The 25,022-nt window shown below is 43.2% G+C and overlaps 4 protein-coding genes and 1 long non-coding RNA gene across 8 annotated transcripts; 2 read left to right on the top strand and 3 right to left on the bottom strand.

Moving 5' to 3' along the window:
- Nucleotides 1-1,647: 1,647 nt before the first annotated feature.
- LOC131103459 (proton channel OTOP2-like) lies at nucleotides 1,648-4,569 on the bottom strand. Its single transcript, XM_058049754.1, has 7 exons — nucleotides 4,338-4,569; nucleotides 3,457-3,839; nucleotides 3,133-3,269; nucleotides 3,014-3,072; nucleotides 2,823-2,947; nucleotides 1,955-2,754; nucleotides 1,648-1,893 (listed from the first exon to the last, which is right to left on the bottom strand). The coding sequence occupies exons 1-7, from the start codon at nucleotides 4,388-4,390 to the stop codon at nucleotides 1,723-1,725; spliced, it is 1,728 nt and encodes a 575-aa protein (XP_057905737.1). The 5' UTR covers nucleotides 4,391-4,569; the 3' UTR covers nucleotides 1,648-1,722.
- LOC131103462 (uncharacterized) lies at nucleotides 4,250-12,796 on the top strand. Of its 2 annotated transcripts, none has more exons than XR_009119610.1 (3): nucleotides 4,250-4,603; nucleotides 6,680-7,019; nucleotides 8,999-12,796. It is a non-coding gene; the product is annotated as an uncharacterized LOC131103462 (long non-coding RNA). The 2 variants fall into 2 exon arrangements; XR_009119609.1 differs by having other exon boundaries at nucleotides 8,968-12,796.
- Nucleotides 5,072-9,589, bottom strand: LOC131103460 (tripartite motif-containing protein 16-like). 2 transcript variants are annotated; one of them, XM_058049757.1, is made up of 6 exons: nucleotides 8,970-9,589; nucleotides 8,060-8,155; nucleotides 6,593-6,826; nucleotides 6,270-6,441; nucleotides 6,128-6,193; nucleotides 5,072-5,942 (listed from the first exon to the last, which is right to left on the bottom strand). In XM_058049757.1, exons 1-6 carry the CDS (start codon nucleotides 9,336-9,338, stop codon nucleotides 5,461-5,463), a joined length of 1,419 nt encoding a protein of 472 aa, XP_057905740.1. In that variant the 5' UTR covers nucleotides 9,339-9,589; the 3' UTR covers nucleotides 5,072-5,460. The 2 variants fall into 2 exon arrangements, with proteins under 2 accessions (XP_057905740.1, XP_057905739.1); XM_058049756.1 differs by having other exon boundaries at nucleotides 5,074-5,999.
- On the bottom strand, nucleotides 9,632-19,348 carry ush1ga (Usher syndrome 1Ga (autosomal recessive)). 2 transcript variants are annotated; one of them, XM_058049759.1, is made up of 4 exons: nucleotides 18,996-19,348; nucleotides 13,160-13,613; nucleotides 11,146-11,933; nucleotides 9,633-10,561 (listed from the first exon to the last, which is right to left on the bottom strand). In XM_058049759.1, exons 1-4 carry the CDS (start codon nucleotides 19,157-19,159, stop codon nucleotides 10,558-10,560), a joined length of 1,410 nt encoding a protein of 469 aa, XP_057905742.1. In that variant the 5' UTR covers nucleotides 19,160-19,348; the 3' UTR covers nucleotides 9,633-10,557. The 2 variants fall into 2 exon arrangements, with proteins under 2 accessions (XP_057905741.1, XP_057905742.1); XM_058049758.1 differs by having other exon boundaries at nucleotides 9,632-11,933.
- A 1,764-nt stretch (nucleotides 19,349-21,112) lies between these two features.
- On the top strand, nucleotides 21,113-24,981 carry LOC131103324 (proton channel OTOP2-like). The gene is made up of 6 exons (XM_058049484.1): nucleotides 21,113-21,519; nucleotides 21,598-21,734; nucleotides 21,805-21,863; nucleotides 23,181-23,362; nucleotides 23,438-24,303; nucleotides 24,397-24,981. The coding sequence occupies exons 1-6, from the start codon at nucleotides 21,120-21,122 to the stop codon at nucleotides 24,565-24,567; spliced, it is 1,815 nt and encodes a 604-aa protein (XP_057905467.1). The 5' UTR covers nucleotides 21,113-21,119; the 3' UTR covers nucleotides 24,568-24,981.
- Nucleotides 24,982-25,022: the final 41 nt, after the last annotated feature.

Below are 25,022 nucleotides of genomic sequence, written 5' to 3'. Positions count from 1 at the left end.
GGCGAGTTGGCTGGCCAATTGAGAACAGAAATATCATGGTCCTTAAACCAGGCACTGGTAGATTTGGCGCTGTGTGCAGACGCCAAGTCCTGTTGGAACGTAAAATCCCCATCTCCATAAAGCAGGTCAGCAGCAGGAAGCATGAAGTGCTCTAAAACTTGCTGGTAGACGGCTGCGTTGACCTTGGATCTCAGGAAACAGAGTGGACCGACACCAGCAGATGACATGGCACCCCAAACCATCACTGATGGTGGAAACTTCACACTAGACTTCAAGCAACGTGGATCCTGTGCCTCTCCTCTCTTCCTCCAGACTCTGGGACCTCGATTTCCAAAGGAAATGCAAAATTTGCTTTCATCAGAAAACATAACTTTGGACCACTCAGCAGCAGTCCAGCTCTTTTTTTCCTTAGCCCAGGTGAGACGCTTTTCGCGCTGTTTCTTGTTCAAAAGAGGCTTGACACGAGGTATGCGGCAGTTGAAACCCATGTCTTTCATGCGTCTCTTGGTGGTGGATCTTGAAGCACTGACTCCTGCAGCAGTCCAGTCCTTGTGAATCTCCCCCACATTTTTGAATGGGTTTTTTTTCACAATCTTCACCAGGGCGCGGTGATTCCTATCGCTTGTACACTTTTTCCTACCACAGTTTTTCCTTCCCTTTGCCTCTCCATTAATGTGTTTGGACACAGAGGTTTGAGAACAGCCAACCTTTTCAGCAATAACCTTTTGAGTCTTGCCCTCCTTGTGCAATGTGTCAAAGGTTGCCTTTTGGACAGCTGTCAAATCTGAAGTCTTCCCCATGTTTGTGTAAGCTTCAGAACTGGACTGAGAGACCATTTAAAGCCCTTTGCAGGACACCAGGTGTCTTCAAAATTGAACCCTTTCACAATATTCTAATTTTCTGACCCACGGAATTTCGGATTTTCATTTGTTGCCACCTATAATCATCAAAATTAAAGAAATAAACATTTGAAATGCATCAGTCTGTGTGCAATGATTAAATATAATGTAAAAGTTATACCTTTTGAACACAATGACTGAAATAAATCAAGTTTATGAAAATATTCTAATTTTCTGGCCCTTACCTGTATATATATATATATATATATATATACACATTCATTTTCTACCGCCGATCCTCATGAGGGTCACGGGGGTGCTGGAGCCTACCCCAGCTGGCTCTGGGCTGGTCTATATATATATATTTTTTTTTATATAATATTATTAGATGCACCTATAACATCTAAATACACATGAATTCTACCTTTTTATATTAATATTATATATTTTTATATTAAAAGCTCTTGAACAATGAGTTTATTCTTTTAGAACTGCAGATACAGTTTCTAATATTTAGTGTCGGCCAACAAAGATATGTTGAGGCATACCTTTTTACAAAAAGTAGTAATCATTTTGCAAATTCATTGCATATAGTCCTCCTGTGATGAGTTCACTGAATGGCTTGACCACAGAGTCGCCAGTAGACTTTGAATTTGATATTTAAAGCAATTTTCACCACAAGAAATTGTTCCAGTGTCAAATTGTCTCCATCATATAACCTTTACCTGTATAGGAAATATTAACATTACTGAGAAGTTGTATAATCCAATGAAAGTAAAACGACAAACATTACACGACCCAAGGCAGTTATTAAAATTTATTAATAAAATAAACATTTCACAGACTTTAAAAAGAAGCTATTGGACATAGAAAGAGGTCAAAACTATGTGATGACATAGACCTCAAAAAGACTGGCGACTGCGTGCATGCGGTAGAAGATGGCAAAAGGAAGTCCGATATTAACAATAGCAGCCCACATAGTGAACTTGTAGAACTTGATCTCCACGGTGTGGTCAAATTGGGGGCGAGCGCCGAAGGCAGGCATGATCCACAGCTGCCAAAACAAGGACAGTAAATAAGTCGCGTGAAAAATGGTGAGCAGACAGTTAACTTACGATGATGTTGGCCAGCAGCAGAAAGGCGCACACTTCCTTGAGCACTCTCCTCTTCCAGTTAGGTGGCGTGTCTGAGGTCAACAAGCAGCTGGACTTGTGAGTCTCCATGACAACACTCATCTCTGAGTGTTCCTGGAAGGCACGTGCATTGGTGTGCAGGGCTGCCTCCTGCATCACATGGAAGGGCTCCCGGTGCAGCCCCTCAATTATGAAGTAGTTCTGCAGTCCCAGCTGCACCACCATCAGGACCCCCCAGGCGAGGTTGAGAGCGTTCAGGTAGCTTCGGGCTCCCTTGGCCACCACCGCCACGATGGTGAAGTAGCTGATGATGAACTGCCCCATGGATGCCCCTACTAGGAGCTGCACATCCAGGCTGCGGGTGGGGTTCTTCTCCGAGACATGCTCCCGGTGGTCTAGCCGGTAGACCACGCAGCCGACAACGGTGAACACGCACATGAGGCTCACAATGACTATATTCATGACAAAATGGATGAGGAGGGCATGCGAGCGCTTTCCCAGGTCCTCGTCAGTCATCTCAACCTCGTACACAATGAATGTCACAAGACCCACCACCACGAGGAGGAGGCCCACCATGGGGCCCAGGCATACCTCCTTGGGCCGGAACCTGACGTTACGGTGGCCGTGGTCCTCCACCAGGCGTCCCACGTTCTTCCACATGACGTAGGCCATCGCCGAGGCAAAGAGGCTGTACTCGATGTTGAAGGGGTACAAGTAGTAAAAGGCTTCCTTGAAGGTGCTGCAGGCAGAGTGACTGCAGTTGCACTTGGTGACGTAACTGGCTGGCATGGCAAAAAGAAGATGTGAGATTTCAACCTCCAGCCTCAGATAGATGCTGGACCTATTCTACCTCTGTACATCTTGTATGGGACAGTGGTGTTCATGTAGGGAGTGTCCATCTGGTGAAGCGACTCCTCAGTAACTGCCGCCATCCACACCACCAAGTTGGTGGAAATAGTGAGTGTGAGGCCGCACCTGAGCATAAAAGGACAAGTCAGGATCATCATAGCAACACACTGCAGGGAAATAATTCATTTTTACCGAGTGATATTTGATTGGAGCTGCACACAGTCTTTGGCATGAACCCACAGAAAGTAAGTCTGAAGAAAAAGAACAGTCAAACAAAAGACAATATGTTAGAAGAAACGTGTCATGACAACCTGAGTGAACAAGAAGACCGCTTGCACAGCAGGAAAGGCCACTTTGACAGCAGAGTCGCAATGAAGGTAGCCCATGTAGTTGGCGAGCTTGAAGATGTCCATGAGGAGACTCAGCAGGCCAAAAAGCACAAGACCAGCTGGGGGGAAAAAATGTATCATTAAATTACAAATTCTGCCTACAAACATAAGCCCATTTTACCGACACCTGTGGACTTGTGGTTTGCAGTGTATACAGCTACTACTAAAAGTAAAATAGCACTTTCATTTTGATTGATTTAGGCTGTACATGTGTACTCGATGTGGCGCCCATTCGGGTGCGTTCACCTCGTAGCCACACAGGCCCAGCGTGGCTGTCCTGAGTCATGATGGTTTTGTTCTTGCGGAAGGTGAAGACTGTGTAGAAGAGCATCCAAAGCATGGTCATAAGTAGGAGCACAATGAGGAAGATCTGCTTGTGCACCGCCGTGATGGCCACGCTGATGAAGGCGCTGCTGCTGACCAGAGCACAGCCCAGGATAAGAATGTTGATGCAGATGATGCCCGACAGCAGCCAGCCACCGCCGTGATGGGCACGCTCAGCCACCGCCTCCACGTGGTGCACGTACTCCCTGGCGGCCTCCATGTTGTGTAGGTGTTGGATGTTCTCCATCTGGGCCGCCGTTTCGATGTTGGATGGGTGAGCCTCTCCATTGTCATTTGGGGTTTTCCTACAAAGAAACAAGTGGAGATATGTTGAGCCAAATCTTATTTTGTTCTGTTTTTTTCCCATCACAAGTGGGGGAATGTTCATTCAAGGCATGTTTGCTATTTTCTGTGCATGTGAACACATATAGTACACTGAAGTGGTCTCAATCCACTTAAAACCTTTGCTAAAATATTTGCAAGTTAAATATGACTGAAGTACTTTAACTAACTTTGGAAAAACCTATAAGTCGCTTATAATAATGATACACAAGTCTAATATACATTTCTTTCATTACATGTAAGGCTATCGTTTAATTATTGGTATTACATATCTTTGCGGATTGGCTGGGATAAATCACGTGGTTCTAATTTCGGGGCGGATATATGGCCTCCTCTTCAAGTTTGAGTCAGGTAATGTACTGTAATGTAGTTCCAAATGGACAAGGACGGCTAACTATATTTGGTACAAGAGATGTAAATTTCAGTGATACACGAGAAAACCCAAACTCTAATGTGTTTACCTTGTGAATAGTTTGTTACAGGTCCTTAACATCTTTTGAGCCACAGTTCTCATGATGGTATCCTTCCGCCCACACGCACGCTTAACTTAACTGTTTCCCACTTGGCTTTGTTCTCCTCCTAAAATTGAGGCTCCACAAAGACGAATGAGACGTGCTTCAAACTATCACAATACAGATGCGATGCGGTCGTTTCGACCACCAGGTGGGATTGTTTTCAGCTGATTAATGACGTCACTACCACATCCGGGTTGGCCTTCTCAAATATGGTAATGTAACACTTTCTGCTCCTTAATTAAATGTTTCAATATAATATAGAAATACTGTAAAGATCCGTATAAATGAACAGTACATAATTTCATATTCAGTCATTTTATTAGCTATTATACCGTACTTATCAGTCAACCCTGTTTTTTCTGAGATACTTCCGTATTTTGCCCTTCCTTTCCGTTGCCCATAAGGTTCTGTGCCAACGCATTTGTTGTATCTTCAAAAGCTAAAGAAAACCGCCATTACAGAAAACGTGATTTTTGTGAATAACTACTGAACTAATATTGATATCCTTATGAATCCATATGATAAAGGTTAATTGATCACTCCAAATTGTCCATCGGTATGAATATGAGTGTGATTGGTTGTTTGTCTATATGTGCCCTATGATTGGCTGGCGACCAGTCCAGGGTATACCTGGCTTCTCGCCCGAAGACAGCTGGGATAGGCTTCAGCATGCTCGTGTTATCATGAATGATAAAGGTGGTCGTGGTCAAGGAATCTAAATATGTAAATGAAATAAATATAGGATGAATATTTATGGTGTGTCATGTGTGGTCGAGTCACACACTTCTGTATGACATTTAGACCGTCAGTCAAGTGTCTAGGTAGAGGTTAAGCACATTATCCTCCCTTGCGCTTGCAATAAAGTTTATTAAGTGCAACTGCAGTCCTTCATTGGGTCATACATAGAAATGCATGAATATTCCGCAGTTTTCCAGGTCACTCACTCTACCAGATTGATGTGCTTCACAGCCCATTGACATAATTAACAGTCTCCAGTGTTGCGATTGCATGAAAAGGTCACTATCATTCAAGATGGTGACGTCATCTGTAAGGCCTAACCATGCAAACATCAGTTTGTACTATTAACCAGATAAACTACATTCTCCTTCTTTGATAGCCAGGCAGCCACATACAATGGCTCCATGAAATCAGCCTTGTACTTGTGGAGCAGCATCATAGGTCTGCTCACATCGTAAAAACACACATGGCCACGGTGAAAATCCACGTACACACCGATTTTTGCGACATCTGAAGTCTCTAATGGAGTCTCTGTGCCGGCGTGCCAGGCGGAAAAGCCTCGGCTGTTCCTCCCAACGCACCAGGAGAAGTCGTTCCCGGTGATGCAGCTGCTAGTTTCTTGGCTCTTACGCTCGATGCTCTTATAGGTGACCCCTACGTGAGCGCCTTCGCCAACAAGCTCCACCTCCATATAGTGCCTTCCTGTGTACAGGCTCTGTGACGTCATCGCCTGGCGCCAGTGCTCAAAGCGGTCGGGGTGGTCCACATAGCTGTGCTGCCAGGGGCTGGTGTTGGTTGCCTTTGTGTTGTCCGCTGTTAGGCGCAGGAAATAGTGAGCAGTATTCGGGTCAAAGGTCAAATTCTTTGCATCTAAAGAGAAAAATTATGTGGCATATTATTATACATGACAAATACAAAAGGATGACTGTGGAAGGTCAAAAATGGTTCCATTTATCTGCTGGTAGGCCATTGACTTCTTTTGATTTTGAGAGGTTTACATTTTAAAAAGTCTTCCAACGTCTCAGGGTCCGGCAACAGAACTTGTGGCGTCTGAGATTTGGCACCTGGATTATAAACAAAGACAATATCATAGTTAAAGCAGACATTGAGGGTTCAGAGGACGTGAAAGAGAATCGTCACCAGTAATTTGAGCATTGATGCTGAGCTTGTCCTGGTAGGAGGTGAGCAGCAGGTCACACAGCTCTTGCGTGACACTGGCTACGACTTGGACGTAAGACTTGATGTGCTCCATATTGTTGATGCTCACTTTGGGTAAACAATCTGGCACTCCCTCCTTCCACTTCAGGTACTCCTACAAGAACATTTTAATCTCATGTTTATTGCTGTGATGAGATCTAACTCTGTGTATACTACCAACATGTCAACTGGCAAAATAAACCCGAGAACATCCCCAATGTGCTCATCCACGCGTTATGTAATGTGTCTGAGTCCTGGCATTTTACCTGCAAGAAGGAGACGTCAGACTTAATCTGCAACATTCTGTTCATTTGTGCTGAAGTCTTAGTCAGCTCCTCCCTCCTCTGCTTCAGGTGCGCCTCCACGCCGTCCACCTGCCGAAGCGCTCGTCTCTGCTCTGCTTCCAGCTGCTCCACGACCTTCTTCCTGGCCTCTCCCACTGCCTCCTGCAGCTTGACAAAGTGCTGCTCCACCTCAGATAGCGCCTCCTCCACCACAGACTGAAAACAACACCAAGGAAACACATTATGCCAGGCATGTCCCATCAAAGGCTACATATTCTTCGCCCTACATTTAGCCTTTTCCCTCTATTCTATTTTGTATTTCTATTTTTATTTGTACTACAGGTACAGGCAGTACCCAAATGGACACCAAATTGGACAACCCTGCTTTAAACACGGATTGCACCTAGTGGTTAGTGCACAGGCCACACAGCTCGGAGACCCCAGTTCAATTCCATTCTCGGCCATCTCTGTGTGGAGTTTGCATGTTCTCTGGGTACTCCGGTTTCCTACCACATTCCTAAGACATGCTAGGTTAATTGGAGACTCCAAATTGTCCATAGGTATGAATGTGAGTGTGAATGGTTGTTTGTCTATATGTGCCATGTGATTGGCTGGCGACCAGTCCAGGGTGTACCCCGCCTCTCGCCCGAAGTCAACTGCTCCAGCACGCCCGCGACCCTCGTGAGGATAAGCGGTAGAAAATGAATGAATGAATGCTTTAACACTGTCAGTCCTTTTCATTAGTTTACTTCCAATAGGCTGACTCATTATTTAGCAAGTCGAAGTGGCCGTTCTTCGCACTTTTGATGCTTTTCCACCAGATACTATGAGGTACTATTTCATTTCCTGAACAAAAAACATAGGGGTGACATTGATTACAGAACATTCCCCTGTGTCGTTGTGGACAGCCAGAAATGACATATAAAATAAAAACTCATGCTCCACAGTCTCTACTGCAGCGGCCCTCGTTCTCCTCTTAGATCAAATTTGTCACTTTTGTGTAAAAGAGACGCTCATTCTCATCTATTGTTTGTCAGTGTGTCTCATTCTGACCAATGTGTTCAACACTGAGTTTGCGCATTTTGAAGTAGAAAACTCCCCACCACTCAGGGGAGTAGGGCTGAGCAGAGCAGAGCCAGTACTGTGGAGTGGAAAAGGAATGTTACACCACAAACCACAAAAATAACACAGATTATTATTATCATCAAATTTGTTCACAAAGAAAATGTCAACCATGTTGTTTATGTTTGAGGTCCTACCAAGCTGAAGACACACTCTTAAAGGGCCAGCATGCCTTAAATTTACTGCCCAGTTATTCCCAATACACAGGTTTAAATAAACATAAAGCAGTAGAGCTAAAGTGGGGTCACTTTTTTTGCAACACCATTTAAACCCTCCATAAGTGTCGCCTCAAAGTACTGCAGAGCATTGCCAAGTAAATCTTCATACCTTCATGCTGTCCTTGTTGCTGCACAGCTTTTCCATTGCTTTGTCGGCCGCTGACACGCTCTTATCGATCTCCTGGTTCTTTTTCTGCAGCTCATTCTAGAACAATTACAACAATTACCATCCAGTTATGAATTCAAGATGAATTGACCCTCCAATGTAGAACACAAGGTATAATGTTACCTTGGTTACGTTTCTGACTGTTCTATTTGCTTATAGGAAATCATTCATTCATTTTCTATGCTGCCTGTCCTCCCTATGGTTGTGGGGGTATGAAGGAGCCTATCCCAGCTGTCTTCGGGTGAGAGGCGGGGCACTGGTTGCCAGCCAATCACAGGGCACATATAGACAAACAACCATCCACACTCACATTCATACCTATGGACAATTTGGAGTCTCCAATTAACCTAGCATGTTTTTGGAATGTGGGAGGAAGCCGGAGTACCTGGAAAAAACACGCATGCACGGGGAGAACATGCAAACTCCATACAGAGATAGCCCAAAAGGAGATACGAACTCCGTATGAAATAATTAGACAGGCAGAAATGTCGGGGCAGAAAGAAATTAAGCACTGTAAAGATAAATCAAAATGGGAGGAAGCAAGGTGTTTGTAAAGAAAAACAGACACTTTCATGCAATTTCTGGTTCTATGGTTATTATCACACATTTACTCTTTGCCATGACTGGTACCCTTCTGTGGTGGCATCACAAAAAAAAATGAAGACTCACACTTGTGGAGTTTGAGTTGATGCTTAATTGGTAAATTGTTCCAAAAATTAGGTTCAACTCCAAATTTTGGCTTTGAGATTCCACTGAATTAGCATTTTTATTGTTCATTATCAATATTGATTATTATCAATAATGGTAAATGTGCAAGTCAGTGCAACTTAATGTGTGTGTTTTGTGTTCAGACCTCAATATGAGTGCGGGCCTCCCCCACAGACACGATGGCGTGACCTCCGTGCCCCTGACCTTGACAGTCGGAGCACAAGCAGCAACCGTCTGTCAGACAGTAGTGCTCCAGCAGAAGGTGATGAACATCGCACCTGCTGCAGTCCATGTGATGTTGCGGCTCCACCAGACGATGGCTCTGGAACTTGGCATTCTTCAGGTGAGGTCTGAGGTGATCCTCGCAGAAGGACACCAGACAGGTCAGGCAGGATTTGACGGCCTTGCAGGGGTCGCCCATGCAAGAGTCGCATGGCACATCTTGCTTGTCCGTTGTTTGATCCCTCGTATGCTCCTCCATGTTGAAATCTTCCTCACTGTTAGTTGTCGTCATGTTTGTTGTCCAATGTTTTTTTTTTTTTTTAACATGCTCAGCCCCTTCTGAGAGTGTAAGGAAATACTTCCAAACCACGCCTGTTATTTTGTACTCATTTTGCACCCCTCCCCGAGTTTACGCTGCCTGACTAATCTGAGGACTTGCACACAGCCTCAAAAGATAAGAGGAGGAAATGACGAGTCCGGATGAATGCGCTTCCTGCTGCACATTTGGTGTTTGCTCTGCTTGAATGTATTATTTACAGTATGTGGGAGCTAGTGTTTCATTTTAATGCACTGTTTCCTCACTACTTGATATGCAGGCTGCAGTGACGCTGTGTTATGTGTGTGGGTGTGTGCACTGACGCATCGGCATAAGCGTAAAATGTCTACATAAACACTCAATATGACGTACTCACTTAAAGTGCACTTGATCTATGCAAGAGCAAAAGCAAACATGTAGTTTAATGCATTTATGATATATCAAAATACTAGAACATTCAAATCAAATTATAAAGACAGGCATCTGTTTTTGTGCAGGATGAGAATGTTCAAAGATAAGGCTAACATTATCTATACCAATATTGACTCAACGTGCACTATATATTTGTACACATATGCAAGTATTATAAGTAGTGATGTCCGATATTGGCTTTTTTGATAACCAATATACCAATACCTATACCAATATGTGTAACATCACATATATTTTTCTTGAGTAACTGAATGCACTGACTGCATTTTCTCTGCAAATACTATGTACATATGTGCTACATGCTCTACATCGCTAAAAGGAAGATCCCCACACTGATATCACCATTTTTTTTGCAGACATGCCTAATTATAAAGGTTTCCATGGTAAATCAGAGCCAACCAGGTCATATCAGGTTTGCTGTGAGTGTAAACATGGCCATCAAATACAAATGAAAAACATAGAGGAGCATGCAGGATCATTTCAAAAGAAAATGCATGTCAAGTGTGTTTAGTTGAAAACAAGAGACATTTTAAAGTGAATGCACAGGCACGAGCCATGCAGGCACATGACGCTTGGTTGACCCCATTGGGGAAAACATGGTTAAAGAAAAGTGTGGTCAATGACCCAGCAAGTTTGTTCAACTTTAAATATTTGCATAGGTCACCTCCAGTATTCCTTTATGGTCTGTAAACAAGGCAGGAAGATCATTTAGTTCTCTCAGTTTTGTCTTCATGAAGTATTGATACTCTGACTTCCATTTGAATCATCTGCACAACAGAAAGAGAACAAAGGCCCACCATAAGATTTGCCATAGAAAACCACTACTGCACTAATTCTGTGTGCAAGAGGGTATTGTGTGTGTAGATGGTGTTCGGATCTGAGTTTAAATTGTCATTATAGTTCATCCACATTATACTGTATATAATTAAGTTTTGCATGACGATTGGATGGAGACAAAAGCAACTAGAGTATTTTAAAAGACAACATTTAAAAGCCTGGCTGCAGACCTCCCTGCTGACTAATGTAATAGTAGTCCGCACATAGAGCAGCTAAGTAAGCAGGTCATGGTTGGAAATGTGACTCTCCTGACCTCCATCTAGCAGATCCAAGACTGCAGACTTCCATTTTAGTCACTGTGTTGTTGTGTTGAAAGGTTTTTTTGTAGCAGTAGAATCCCTTTTCATGAAATGTTTTACAGTTGTATTTGACAATGTACATGCATGCACGTGAAACAAAAACATACATGCAGGCAATATTGTCACACTGTTACACTGATTCAGACACCTTTGTATTGGATCTCGTTAGATTGTGCAGGTGACCACATTGGACACACAGTAGGAAGTGCACTCACAGTTCAGTGTCCTCAATGGACTCTGGGTCCTCGATGGTTTCCAGGCGTCTCTGACAGGCATCTAAAATCTTTTTCCTGGGACCTAAAGGGATGTGGATGCTCTTGAGATCATGATCAGAGCACAGCAGCAGTGCTTCCAGGTCGATCTTTTCCCTCCTGAAGATGGAGAAGAAGTCGCTCATACTCTGTGCGGCCAAGAACACCTCCAACGGGCTGGTGTGGGCTTCATCATCGTCGTCCAGCCCTAATTCCACCTCCTCCCAGGGAAGCTCATCGAGGTTCCTCTCCTGCAGGCTGCGAGCACTCCCGATGCTGTCCTCATCCAGACTGCGGTGGGGATGCAGCCTGCTGCGGAGACGCACCGTGTTGCCCGTGTCGTCAGCTCCCTCTTGACCATTCAGGTCAAACATCCCCCCGCTCACGTAGTTTCTCCTGAAGACCATGGTGCCCAAACCAGGCCGGTTGAACAGGGAATCATGTCCAGAGTCTGTGCTGACCTCTGAGTGGTCCACATAGTTTCCATGGAGGTCCGGCTCGCTGATGGCACGTGAAATGGTGTCGTCGTCTCTGGGGAACATGTCACGGATGTTGCGGCGACCATATTCCTTGGGGTTGACGTACGTGCCCGGTTTGATGAACATGACATCGTTGCCCAGCTGGAGTCCAGAGAGGGAGCGCACACTCTTCCTCCCGTCCTCGTAGATCTTAAAGGTCCCGTCTCCTTGTTTTTTCTTCTCCAGCTTCTTCTGGATCTTTGTCTTCCCTCGATTCGTGGCATGAAGGGTAGCCTGGCAACACAGCAAGCAGATGTAGTTCAGTGACATGCAATCAAACAATGAACCTTCATTTGTTCATACAGTGGTGTGAAAAAGCCCTCTTCCTTTTGCCTCTTTTTTTGCACATTTGTCACACTTAAATGTTTTGGATCATCAAAAAAATACCACACACAGGGCCATGTAGTTCTGGAATGTTTTCCCTTAATAATAAAGAGTTTAATTAAAAAATGCATTTTGTGTTCAGTTGTGTTTGATGATCTGAAACATTTAAGTGTGACAAAAAACGTACAGAAGGGGCCAAATACTAGTTCACACCACTGTAGTATGTACAATATGTTGGTGGTTAATCTTTCCATCTATCCCCTTGTCTATCCATCCTCTATCTATCTGTCTTTCAGTCAGTCTGTCTGACCATTCACCCGTCTGACAGTGGGACCCATATCTGTTGATTTGTCTGTCAGTCTTTCTGTTTTGCTGCTTAATAATTGTGCTCTTAATTAATTATTCTATAATTTTGACCTTTCATATAAGAAAAAGATTATCATCAAAATTATGATTTAAAGATTGTGTCATGTCATCATTGTGTCATGTCACATTTAAGCCACTCAAGTGTAGTGTACCTGTGCGAGGCATACTTTATTAGCTACAAATCACAGGCCATCACCAGCTCACACATCATTCCACGCCGTAGTGGATAAGACATTACCAACGTATAATGCAGAATATTAACCAACTACTATGTGTATATGAGCTTGAACCATGTGCAAGATGGCAGCGCTTCCTGAACTAGTTCCTCTGTACTCAGGCAAGCAAACTTCTTATGTGTGTGTGTCTATGTATGTGCGAGTGTGTGTGTATATGTGTCTTGTTGTCTTTCTTTTTTAACATGTAAAGCACTTTGTGCTACATTCTATGTATGAAAAGTGCTCTACAAATAAAGTTTGATTGATTGACTGATGTGCTTGCCATCCATTTACAAAAAATGCAAACACTATTCATCTCTGTTAAGAAAAAAACACTTAAATAAAACCTATACATACACAGTTATGTAATGTATTGTTAAACTATCATATTTGAGCTGTGTAAGATAATGGATACCTATTTATCATCCATTTGTCCATCTGTTAGTCAGTCGGTCAATTTGTTCTTCCTATCATTTAGTTGGTTTGTCTTTCTAGCTGTCTATTTGCCTCTCGGCCCATCCTCTGTCAAATGTTTAGAGTGGACAAGTAAACAACCTGAGAATATGGCACACTGACGGCGGCTGTGTTGAGGTTGTGTAGCTTGTGGCTAACAGAGCCGCTGCTGTAACTGGAAAAGCTCATGACATCCGACAAGGATGCTTCAGGTGCCTCCTTTTGGAACTTCTTCTCCATACGCTTGCGGTGCTTCTTCTGCATCTTGGCGCACTCTTTGATCCGCCGCTCGGCATCTCGGAATGCCCGGTCTTTTAGTTTGTTGACCAGCTTGGGGTTGAGGCCCGTTTGCTTGGCGGCAATGGAGTCCAGGTAGCGGACGCAGTCCATGTGGTTCTTGGTGGCGGCCATGTCCAGTGGCGTGTGGTAGTCGTTGTCCAGGCACCATACATTGGCGCCAAACGACACTAAAAAGAAAAGGCAGTTGTGGTGACCGTTGGCGGCAGCCAGGTGGAGCGGCGTGTTTCCCCATATGTCGCACTTGTCTGGGTTTCCTCTGTGGAGCACAACGACTTGATTAGATTGATAACTTGATAATAAATTACTTCTTGCACAGGCAAATACAGTACTACATCCAGTATGGTTCAATTCAGTATTGTTTTATCAACACATTGTTCATTGGGTACCAGTCACAGCATGATCAGCAAGTTCATCAATGAGGGGCTGGGCTACCATGCCATCATCATGTCACTTTTGTTTACCAGTACACAAGAACATGTTCTCCATCCACAATAAACCTTGGTGTTGCATCCATGAGAGTCATGCTGTAATTTGACCTCAGGCTTGACACCGCTGCCGCTTCGCTGCCTGGCTCGTGTTTCAGGCGAGGGCTGAAAAGGTTTCAGCTGCCTCGGAGCGCATAATTGTGCATGGCGGATGATGTCACGCCACATTCCCCAAGTTTAATCAGGACTGGTTGGACAAAGTGGGTGTTTCACGTGTGGCTCCTTCATTGTAAAATAATAATTATGCAGTATATTCATCGACTGTAAATACTAGTCTGACATATGTACAGTATTTGGAGAATAATAAGTGTTCATCCTATTGCTTTGCAGTACTACACACCACAGTATCCACTTTGCTGCAGTGGTTCATTGTCTTCGTGCCCTCAGTCTCAGATGAAGATAACCACATTCTCTTCTTATGTTGTCGTTAGCGTGTTTCATTCAGGCCGATGCACGATGCAAGGTTTCCACACTTTCCCGTGGTACTATTCAGATGTTGAAAGAGCACTTTGCAGTGTAAAAGCAGCATATGAGAGGTGTCCTTTGGCCTCAGTGAGACTACTATCTCCTCCAAAGGTTGAACTGTCAGGAACATAAACATGCTATAAATGAATGTCAACAGATGAACTGCTTTGTTCAGGTTTGATTTGAAGTTATTTACACGGTTCCCAGCTCTGGATTACATAATGTCATAACATGGGGGGTTGCTTTACGTATTGTAATTTATGTCCCACACCACTGAGCGCAGGAGAGGGTCGTCTCTTCATTGGTATCTCTCGCTTGTTCTTCATTATATTATAGGGGTGTTTACTTTCTATGATAGTGTAGGTGTTTGCAGAGCATGGCATCTTCCCTATGAAATTGTCTTCATTATCATCCAATGGAAGCAATTTATGGTTACCTGGTGTCAATCACAGGGACGTTATCATTAGAGGAATACAATGTCCTTGGCACTGAAAGCTCTTGTTTGCACTGATTCTGTGGGAAATAGCAGACTTAGCAGAGTAGCTGACCACAATAATATACTGCATTTACTAAGAGCTGGTTTCTAACATTGGTGTTGTATGTGTTTGTATACGGTATATTACCCCAAATCACTATGTGGAAAATGTCAAACACAATCCATTCTTGATTGTTTTCCCTACAGGAAATAAGTTAATTCTTCTCCTCCACTGTCAAACTGTCTCCATCATAAGAATTACCATGCCCACTATGTTGTATATTTGCAGTAACCATATGCTCTACAGTTATACATATACACAGTTACATATACTTGACAAAATGACTTCAGTGAATATTAAGGAATCATATTGCTCATGGTCGGCTGCACGGAGTAAGAGTGGTTAGAGCGCAGGCCACACAGCTAGGAGACCCAAGTTCGATAATCTCTGTGTGGAATTTGCATGTTCTCCCCAAGCATGTGTTGGTTTTCTCCAGGTATTCCGGTTTCCTCCCACATTAACATAGGTTAATTGGTGACTCCAAATTGTCCATAGGTATGAATGTGAGTGTGAATGGTTATTTGTCTATATGTGCTCTGCGATTCGAACCGTTCTCCTATGTGGCCTACATGCTACATGCCCTGTGATTGGCTGGCGACCAGTCTAGGTTGTACTCCGCCTCTCGCCTGAAGACAGCTGGGATAGGCTCCAGCATGCCTCGTGATCCTCGTGAGGATGAGCGGTATAGAAAATGAATGAATGAATATTTCTCATGCTGAACTGAGCAGCCACATGGAAGAGTTCCAGTACCTTTTCTTTGGTTATCATCACTGTGACACTCATGGTGACATTGCAATAAAAGAAAAGCACCAAGAAAAAAACAAATTCGAATTGCACAACTTTTAAGGCATTTGATTATGGAATCTGCATTGTAATTTCCGTTTAGTCCAACTGTGTCAAATTTTGAAAAATCCCTCAGCAAACCTTCCCATGGAATGTTTCTGTAATCTTTTTAGTGCCAACTAAAACACATTATTAGCATTTTTGTCTTTATAAAGGCAGCATTTCAGACACAATCGATGTCATTAGATGGGCTCATCTGTCATTTTTCCTTTAAGAAATGAGTTAGGACATGAATTATGTGTCCACTTTACTGAGTCCTTAATTAGAAGGCTTTCATAATGGGCCCATTTTTCTGACTGGCAAGCGAACCAGGTCAGGCGTTAACGATGAGCCTGTTGTGTTCCTCCATCATCATCCTGCCTCACGCGGCTCACGAATCCCAACACCACCATTCCATTCGGTTAATTTTATCAAGTGTGATCTTTTGTGATAACTATTGCCTTATAAAAGTCAACTCTGCTTATTAAACTGTCACATTCTAAAACTCAGCATAACAGGTGAGGATTTAGCGAGGTGTCATAATTCACATGTTCTTTTACAGGCCGTTTTACGTGCAGTTAAATATTGAAGAGGGGACGCATGGCTGAAGAGCATTTAATGAAATACATGACCTTGAACGCTTCATTAAACAAGCATGACGACTGACAAACTATTTTCTGTCATCTCGAGTCGTTTATAATCTGTGGTTAACCATTACCGTACTCTGTAAATAGCCGATTAAATGTCATGAAAGCATTAAAAAACATGTTCAGTCAGATCAGTTTGAACGCATTAGTGCATCCTTTTCAATTCATTCTGGTTGGAATAATCTTTAAAGCAATCTAATCTTACTTTATGCGCCTTGAACAAAGCTTCACATCTACAAAGAGTTACTAAACAAGAAGTTCTACTGTAGTTTTTGTACTTTTTGTGACTTTTCAGATTGCAGTCATGTGTTGGCACCACGTCTGGGACTTGCTCCTCTTGGTTATGTTAATACCCCATCACTGCACCTTAAATGTTCCCTCGGGGCCACATTGTTAGCATAGTAGACTTTTGGACAGTTGAACTTCTGTTCAGCATCTTATCTTTAAGCATAGATAAAATCTTATGACTTGTTGTCTCCTTAAAAGAGCAACATTAAAATAAACAATACAGCGTTGTGGAAAAAGGGTTGGCATCCTTCCTGATTTCTTATTTTTTTGCCACTTTGTCACACTTAAATATTTCATATAATTTAAATATGAGTCAATGACAACACAACTGAACAAAGAATGCAGTTTAAAAATATCTTTCTTATTATTAATAAAGAAAAAAATCAAAAACCTACACGGTCCTGTGTGTTTGCGCCCTGTTAAAACATTCCGTATTTTCCGCATCATAAGGAAGGCACACCGGATTATAAAGCACAGTCTCAATTACAGGGTCTAGTTCTGTAGTTAAGCCATAAGGACTGGTCGTATTGGACTGGTCGCCAGCCAATCACAGGGCACATATAGACAAACAACCATTCACACTCACATTCATACCTATGGACAATTTGAGTCGCCAATTAACCTAGCATGTTTTTGGAATGTGGGAATGTGCGGAGTACCCGGAGAAAACCCACGCATGCACGGGGAGAACATGCAAACTCCACACAGAGATGCCAGAGTGGAGAATCAAACCCAGGTCTTCGCGATCTCCTGACTGCGTGGCCTACATGCTAACGACCCGGCCTACACCCAGTGTATTTTTCATTAATCTTCTCCCACAAATCCATCAAAGTCCTGATCTTCTGTATCTGAATTGAACAGTTGGGCAATTTTGCCATTAAACATGCCGGGTTCCATCTCATCAATGTCTGAGTCAGTCTCCTTGTCAGGTGGCTGTTCAGCAATGATGCCGGCTTTCACCAAAGCTCAGACAACAGTTAAAACAGATAACTCAGCCCAAGCAGCCACAATCCATTCACATATGGTGGCCTAACTCGCCCTGCGCTGCCACTGGATTTGCCGTCTTTCATCCATCAAGCATAGTTTGGGCATGCTTGATGGCTTTTTGTTTTCAGGAGGCTTTTGGGAACATTGCTCCAAGTGATGAAGATGGCTTCACCGAGGGCATCGACTGTCTGGAACTGATGGCCATTTGTATAAACTTCTCTTGCCATCCATTCCCAAATGTTCTCTATGGGATTTAAATCAGGGGAACATGCAGGATGGTCCAGAAGAGTTATTCCCGTGAAGAAGTCCTTGGTCAAGCATTGTGAACTGCAGCATTGTCCTGTTGAAAAACCCAGCTGCAAAATCTGCATGTAACCGGCTGCCGTTTGATGACCCTGCACCACCTGAAGCTTCAGTGTTCCAATGAATGAAAAAGCACCTCGGATTATAATGGAGCACCCCCATACCATTTTTTAGTTTTTGAAACCCTTTTCCCACAGATGCCGTCTGATGATTGTTGCGCTGTAGTCGGCACCATTAAGGGCCTTCATTTGGGTCGAGGACCACCCTGTGTCTTGATGGACACTTCATTTGGGTCTACCACTTGACTTTTTTGTTCTGTAATATCCTTTCCAAAAATGTAGAATGACTGTCTTACTGAGTCCAACCTCAGCAGCAATGCCAATACGAGAGTCCTTGCTTATGCAGCTCGACAATCCGACCACGTTCAAGAAGAGAAAGCTTCTTAGCTTTAGCCATCAGGAGGGCTAAATGCCTGACAGAAAATTTGAATTCTGAGCAAATCTGTTTAGCATGTAAGGGCATTTAGATCAACAATACTATCTGTCCCAATGGCTGGACGGGACAAAAAAAAACAAAAAACAAAAACAAGAATTCTGAGCAGATTTAAGCTTTTGATCAGCTGAAAAGCAACCTATTTCAGTTTAGTATTATTATTATTTTTTTAATTACAATTTCCAAATGTTTTTTTCTCTCACTCCCCCTTCTTCTTCTTCCTTCTTCCTATTGTTGCTCAGTTCTGAGTGATAATGTCTGATGTGGATAATCAAATTCCTTTAGTACATGTGGTTGTTTAAAACAAAGTAAAAGGACCGCACCAAATATTTTACTTGTAATTATCTATGTATTGTTCACATAATTACTATAACTACCAAACTAAATGTATTTGTTTAACACAATGTGCGTTAATTGTAGTTTAGCAAGTGTGTCTACAGTAATAAATGATCTCAGGGACAGTATATTAGGAACAGCAGGCAAACTGACATTGCATTACTTTGCACCATTGCAAACTACAATCATAAATGGTTTAATTATTTTTTTTCATCCAACTTTTAAAAAAATATGGACATCATAAAGTGGTCCTGTGTCAATTTTTTTTACTACCCACCCCCTCGCCACGATGAGCCGCAGAGCCTCCAGGTTTCCGTGGTAAGCCGCCCATAGCGTCGGGGTCATGCCATCCTCATCCGGGGCGTTGAGGTCTTTCCGAGTGGCCTCCTTCAGCAGGTCCAGGTAGCCGTCCCGGGCCGCCTTGTGGTACCTGTCATTCATGGCGACCCCTTAATCCACCCTGCTCGACTCCATTCGGCGTTATCGCCTCCACGACCGCTAATATTGTATTCATCGTTATTATCCTCATCGTGGAAGCGGAGTAGCCCACGCACCGACACACCGGAGAGTCGGTGTCCGGATGGGCTGTGCGCGTCGCGGGTTTCCAAGGGACGTTGACGACGCGCACAGCCTTGCTGAACAGTGCTCCCCGTGGCCGTTATGATATTGGCATCACTTTCAATGCATATTAAAGTATGTCAATACTCACTTATAGTATTGCAAAATAAACATGTATACATTACATCAAATTGCATACATTTACCTTTGCAAAAATGCAATGCTCAGTTTTGATGGAACATCATTGAGGTTGGACTGTTTTTAATATTATAATAATATATAAACAAAATTAGCAGGGTTTCCCCAAATGGTTTCCATATCAAGTTTGAATGAATAGAAACTCATGTGGTTAAAAGTCTGCCACATGTTTTCTAGCAAATATGCTTTTTGAGTCATTTCTTGATCTGAAATTATATTGTAACAATACATGTTGACGTTTTGGGCTGAAAAAGTTAATAAAACGGTATTCAAAATATTGAAGACAGACCTTGAGTATGATGCAGTACGGACATTACAAGCACAATAATAAACATCAAGATAAATTATGAGCATTATTATATTTGTAATGGCATGTTTGGATGAGACTTTGCAGGTGTTGTCAATTCATGTTTTAGCGGCAAATCTGAACAAAAGGTACTTGAATGAGAATACTTCCTTAAAAATTCACTTTAGTCACACTTGACTGAAATCAAATAATGTCAAAAATGCTCCCAATTAACTCAACTTTTGAGAAATAATATTTCCTCATTGCCACTCACTTCATGAGGAAGAACAGTGACTCGTGTGTTGTATCATGTTCATTGTGTCATTGTCCTTATTTATAGAACCTTGGCAGCTCTAATGCCAACCAAGGGCGTAAACATGAAATGTCATGTATAAAAGAAAGGGAATAAAAACCACCTCGGCCCTACCCGGAGATGTCGTAAGGCCGCTAATTAAACAACCATAACAAATGAATGCAGCTGCATGACAAGCGACAGAAATAGATAAGATCATAGATTAGACGGATGCTGGCTGGGGGGGATTTCATATGTCTCACCCCCGAGTACATGCACATTTAATCTGCATCATCTTCAAGCATAAAATCAATGATAGGCAAATGATGTTGGCTTCACACGCCTACTTCAGCTCATGTTTAGATTGTGAGGCTCAAGTTAAAGATCATATCTTCTTTGTGATAAAAGCCTAAATTCTAACATAGATGAAGGCCCCAATGTTATCACATATGTTGAAATAAATGAATTTCTGTCTTGTTATTGATCATTAAGATTCATGTAATGGCAATGCATAATAGGCACAAGTTTGGAAAAGCCGATCAAGAACAAGGAGCAGGTTTCTCCATACTGAAGCATTAGTAAGAAATCGTTTTTCTTTGAAACATCTTTTGAACTTTAGATGAATATTTTGCACAAAACAGTCGGTGTTTGGTCATAATATGGTGATCTGCTTATAGACGATTTATTGACCTTCATGCCTCCTCCAGCTGTGTTTTGGATGCACATAAAAAGGGCGGACGCTTCTGCATCCCGACACTCACACCTCGCCAAGTCAACTTGCAGGTAAGCTCTGACCTCCATTTTCATTTTGTTTCCCATTGAATGACTGATCACTATTTTTGTAATTTAGCAATCGGAGGTAACTGAATGTCATTTAACAACCTACGCAACTAAACCGGTGTGTTGTGTTGCAATACCAAAGTGCCAATTATGTTCACGGAAAACTTACAACAAGGGCGGGTTTTTTAGGGGAAGGTAAAGGGTGAGGCTGTAAAACCAGTCACATCTCATGCAGACACGAATGCAAACAGTCACTCACTTGTCGTCCGTTCTGGCAGGGAGCAACCATGTGTTTGAACAGCGGCTACCCATGCAGTTGCCTACCTGATGGGGGCCCATGCGAGCCCTGCAGGACCAAACCCGACATGCAGGGACACGCGCACTTGCCAGGCGCCATCAGCTCCGAGACCCTGGCCAAGCCCAGTCCTACCACGAAGGAACGGGACAGAAACTGGGGATGGATTTTGTCCGGTGTCATTTTCATCAACATCCTCATGCTAGGGATCGCTCTGGTGAGCGGCAGCGCCTATGAGCATGTGGACATCAGCATGTCGGACCTGCAGGTTTTCCTCGTTGTCATCCTCATCCTCACCTGCATTTGGATGATCTACTACATCATCTTCACAGCCAGGATTGAAAATGCCGTGGCTTACAGGGACGGGCATGCCGGCCCCGTGTGGCTCAGAGGTATGTACTGTACATATTCAGATGTTTATTTTGGTCATGATTTAAGGATTAGTCTGTAATGATATCAACCACCTTTAGGAGGAATGGTGTTGTTTGGATTGCTCAGCATCATCATGGACATTTTCAAGATAGGGACTTATGTGGGCTACCTTCACTGTGAGTCGGCCATCTACGTTGTCTTTCCTGTGGTGCAACTTGTTTTCATTATTGTGCAGGTAAGCATCATTCAACTACTCTGCTAATTAGACCTAAGATCTGTTTAATAACTATGAAATTTGTTTCCAGACGTACTTTATGTGGGTCCATGCCAAGGACTGCGTGCAGCTCCAAAGGAACCTTACACGGTAGGCCTTTTTCTTTTACTTTTCAATCCTTAAACATGGGCTTGAATATTCTTTATGCAGTGGAAGGACAATAACAAATCTGTTCCGGGATGCTGGACAACCTCATTGTAACAGATTTCCCACAGGACAGGGTTTTCCAAAGAAAATAATGGAAATAAAAACAACCCAATTCAGAGTCAGAGTCACTGAAGCATCCTTAACATTCTTAAAGCTTAAAACAAGCTAAATATGGTTCATTTGAATGCATTAAACCAATAGAGGAACCCAAAGACAAACAGAGACTTCATCTGGTGTCGCTTTGTGAACCAAGGTTTAAAGTGACGTCGCACATGACAATGGTTCCAACTGGTTGAGCGACTTTCGAGGCGTATTTTCCCTAAAGAATATACTTACCTTTCTGAATTGTACGACCTCAGGGATGTTCCACTGTACTGTCACTGCACCAATCACAAGTTCTTGGGGATTAACACCAGTTCCACCCAAAAGTGTCATTCAACACACAAGCCCATAGAAAATACAGTCAAAGATCAACCAGTGGTTCCCAAACAACACAATCTGGACAGATAAAGAAGGCCTGGCTGTAAGCCCAGGGGCATGCCTCAGGCTCTATCTAATGTTTTGTGGATCATTGAGTTCAGACGTTTACATGTTTAGCAACATTTATTGCATACATCAAGTGTCAATCAAGTGTAAAGATAATAGGTTCTGTCTCAATTATACGTGTTATTATCTTTGCAGGTAGAGCCTGAATGAAAAATTGGATGCACCTTTCTCATGAGAAAACGTCTTTAGCTTTGTTATTATTATTCTATTGACATAAAGCAGAATGGCAATAGTCTAGTTGATGTAACAAAGCTATACAGGATTTATGTCACATGTTTACCCTTGCACAGGTAAACATATCTGAGAAGGAGAAGGAAGAATTGATGGATCAATAGATTTTCCGTAAAAACATAAATGTGATTTCCATGAAACTATGTCGAGGAGAACCCATTACAGTTTGGATAAGGAAGATACAGGAATTTATATTCACCCTTTTGCATGACTGAAGCATCAACCAACACCTTGGAATTTTAATGGTGCCACCTGTCTGTTCATTGCCTTCCCTGAACCAGGAAGTAGCCTGCCTGTTAACAAACACAAACACGCTCTGGGAATATTTGGTGGCCTCTGTGCTCTACTGAGTGACATTATAGCTACGCAAGAAACAAATGTAATGGTTACTTTAGCATAGTACTCCATATTTGGTAACATCACTTCTTCTTTAACGGCAATTGTGCCTTATACTGATTTTTTCATTCTTCTTGCTACATGCAGCTGCGGGCTGATGCTCACCCTCTCCATTAATCTCGTGTTGTGGATGGCGGCGGTCACAGACGAGTCACTTCACCAAACATCTCACCCAGAAGAAGAGCATCATGATAACGACACGCATGAAATTGAGGACAATCACAGCAACGATACGCATAAACTCTCTGGACGGAGCATGTACAGCAGAGGTATGAAACAGGGTTGAAGCTATTAGAACACAAGCTGGCTAGCACAAAAATAACACCTCTTCTTTCCAATCACAGCGAGTTCCAGTGAAGGCGACTGCAAGTGCAGTCACACTTCATGCAGCCTTTTCCAAGAGGCCTACTTCTACTTGTATCCCTTCAACATCGAGTACAGTCTCTTCGCCTCGGCCATGGCCTACGTCATGTGGAAAAACGTTGGTCGACTCGCAGAAGCACGCGGCGCGCACCACCACAGCCACGCCCACAAATTCCATCTGAAGGACGCACTGGCCGGCCCCTTGGTGGGAGTCCTCCTGGTGTTTGTGGGTCTGGCGACTTTCATCGTGTATGAAATGAATATGAAGAAGGCGGACGACACTGAAAAGCGAGACCAAGCGCTCATAATCCACTTTGTCACAAACATAGTCATCGTAGCCCTCATGCTGGTGGCCACCCTCATCGGTGCCACCATCTACAAGTTGGACCGCAGGGAACACGATTCTGAGAAGAACCCCACCCGTAGCCTGGATGTAGGCCTCCTGGTGGGAACCTCCATGGGCCAGTTCATCATTAACTACTTCACCATCGTCGCCATGATAGCGTCCGGAGCACCAGGCCTCCTGAACAGACTCAATCTGACCTGGGCTATCCTGATGGTGCTCCAGATCGGCCTGCAGAACTTCTTCATCGTTGAGGGTCTTCACAGGGAGCCTTTCCACGAAGAGGAGCACCATGAGTCCGTCCATGTGGTGGCAAATTCCTACGTGCTGGAGAACTACCATAAAGATGTGAGTACCCTGGAAGGATCGCAAATAAGCTTCAAGCCCAGCCCGCACGTGGCACCAGTGAGCCCGTTTGGCGTGCCGCACTACAGACACAAGCTGACGTGGAAGAGGCGGGTACTGAAGGAGGTCTCTGTCTTTCTGCTGCTGGCCAACATCATTGTGAGTTCCATTCGCCATCACACACGGCTCTTTGGAAGAAAAAAAAACACGCCCTTCTTGACATTTATTTCTTCTCTCATCTTTCTTCTCTAGCTGTGGATCATGCCTGCATTCGGGGCTCGCCCCCAGTTTGACCACCCAGCCGAAGCAGAATTCTACGATTTCAACATGTGGGCTGCAATCGTCAACGTTGGACTTCCTTTCGCCATCTTTTACCGCATGCACTCAGTGGCCAGCCTCTTGGAAGTGTTTGTCAACTCCTAAGAGAACAGCCTTTGTCATTTATGCAATCTGTTTTAATCTCTTATCCTATTCAGGGTACCAGCCTATCCTGGCTGACCTAAAGAAAAGGGGTGTACACCCTGGACTAATATCATAAGGCTGACATGAGATGGACAACCCTTCACCCTCAAGCTTTGGGCCATTTTTGAGTGTTCAGTTAAGATATGAGAGTGTTTTTGGATTGTGGGAGGAAGTACCTGGAAACCCACTCAAGCACAGCAGAACATGCCACAAACCGCTGTGCTGGCCCACCCAACTCTTTCTTTCATACCAATGTGAAATTATTTTTTCTCATGACTAATATTTCTTGTAAAGTTGTGACTGATGCTATTACATTCATGTTTTTTATGAAGGAATAAAATTATTTTACCATGTAAATGTTTAATAATTGTCACATGTTGGATAAATTGATAAATTGAACTTACAGTTTATGCATT

This window comes from Doryrhamphus excisus, chromosome 15 (assembly GCF_030265055.1).
Source record: "Doryrhamphus excisus isolate RoL2022-K1 chromosome 15, RoL_Dexc_1.0, whole genome shotgun sequence".
NCBI classification, from domain to species: domain Eukaryota; kingdom Metazoa; phylum Chordata; class Actinopteri; order Syngnathiformes; family Syngnathidae; genus Doryrhamphus; species Doryrhamphus excisus.
The sequence above is the reverse complement of the archived record's forward strand: the minus strand, read 5'-3'. Positions and strand labels throughout refer to the sequence as shown.

Excerpts from the sequence above, each read along its gene's own strand:
- ush1ga (XM_058049758.1), bottom strand. The coding sequence starts at position 19,159 with ATGAATGACAGGTACCACAAGGCGGCCCGGGACGGCTACCTGGACCTG. Across the intron at positions 13,614-18,995 it reads CGGCTCATCGTGGCGAGGGG|AGGAAACCCAGACAAGTGCG; the intron begins GTGGGTAGTAAA and ends TGTGCTCCACAG. Across the intron at positions 11,934-13,159 it reads TCAGTGTGCCATATTCTCAG|GCTACCCTTCATGCCACGAA; the intron begins GTTGTTTACTTG and ends CTGTGTTGCCAG.
- LOC131103459 (XM_058049754.1), bottom strand. The coding sequence starts at position 4,390 with ATGAGAACTGTGGCTCAAAAGATGTTAAGGACCTGTAACAAACTATTC. Across the intron at positions 3,073-3,132 it reads CGGTCTTCTTGTTCACTCAG|ACTTACTTTCTGTGGGTTCA; the intron begins GTTGTCATGACA and ends CTTTTTCTTCAG. Across the intron at positions 1,894-1,954 it reads TGCTGCTGGCCAACATCATC|CTGTGGATCATGCCTGCCTT; the intron begins GTAAGTTAACTG and ends TTGTTTTGGCAG.
- LOC131103460 (XM_058049756.1), bottom strand. The coding sequence starts at position 9,338 with ATGACGACAACTAACAGTGAGGAAGATTTCAACATGGAGGAGCATACG. Across the intron at positions 8,156-8,969 it reads AGGCCCGCACTCATATTGAG|AATGAGCTGCAGAAAAAGAA; the intron begins GTCTGAACACAA and ends TAATTGTTCTAG. Across the intron at positions 6,442-6,592 it reads CTGACGTCTCCTTCTTGCAG|GAGTACCTGAAGTGGAAGGA; the intron begins GTAAAATGCCAG and ends ATGTTCTTGTAG.
- LOC131103324 (XM_058049484.1), top strand. The coding sequence starts at position 21,120 with ATGTGTTTGAACAGCGGCTACCCATGCAGTTGCCTACCTGATGGGGGC. Across the intron at positions 21,735-21,804 it reads TTGTTTTCATTATTGTGCAG|ACGTACTTTATGTGGGTCCA; the intron begins GTAAGCATCATT and ends ATTTGTTTCCAG. Across the intron at positions 23,363-23,437 it reads ACGGAGCATGTACAGCAGAG|CGAGTTCCAGTGAAGGCGAC; the intron begins GTATGAAACAGG and ends TTCCAATCACAG.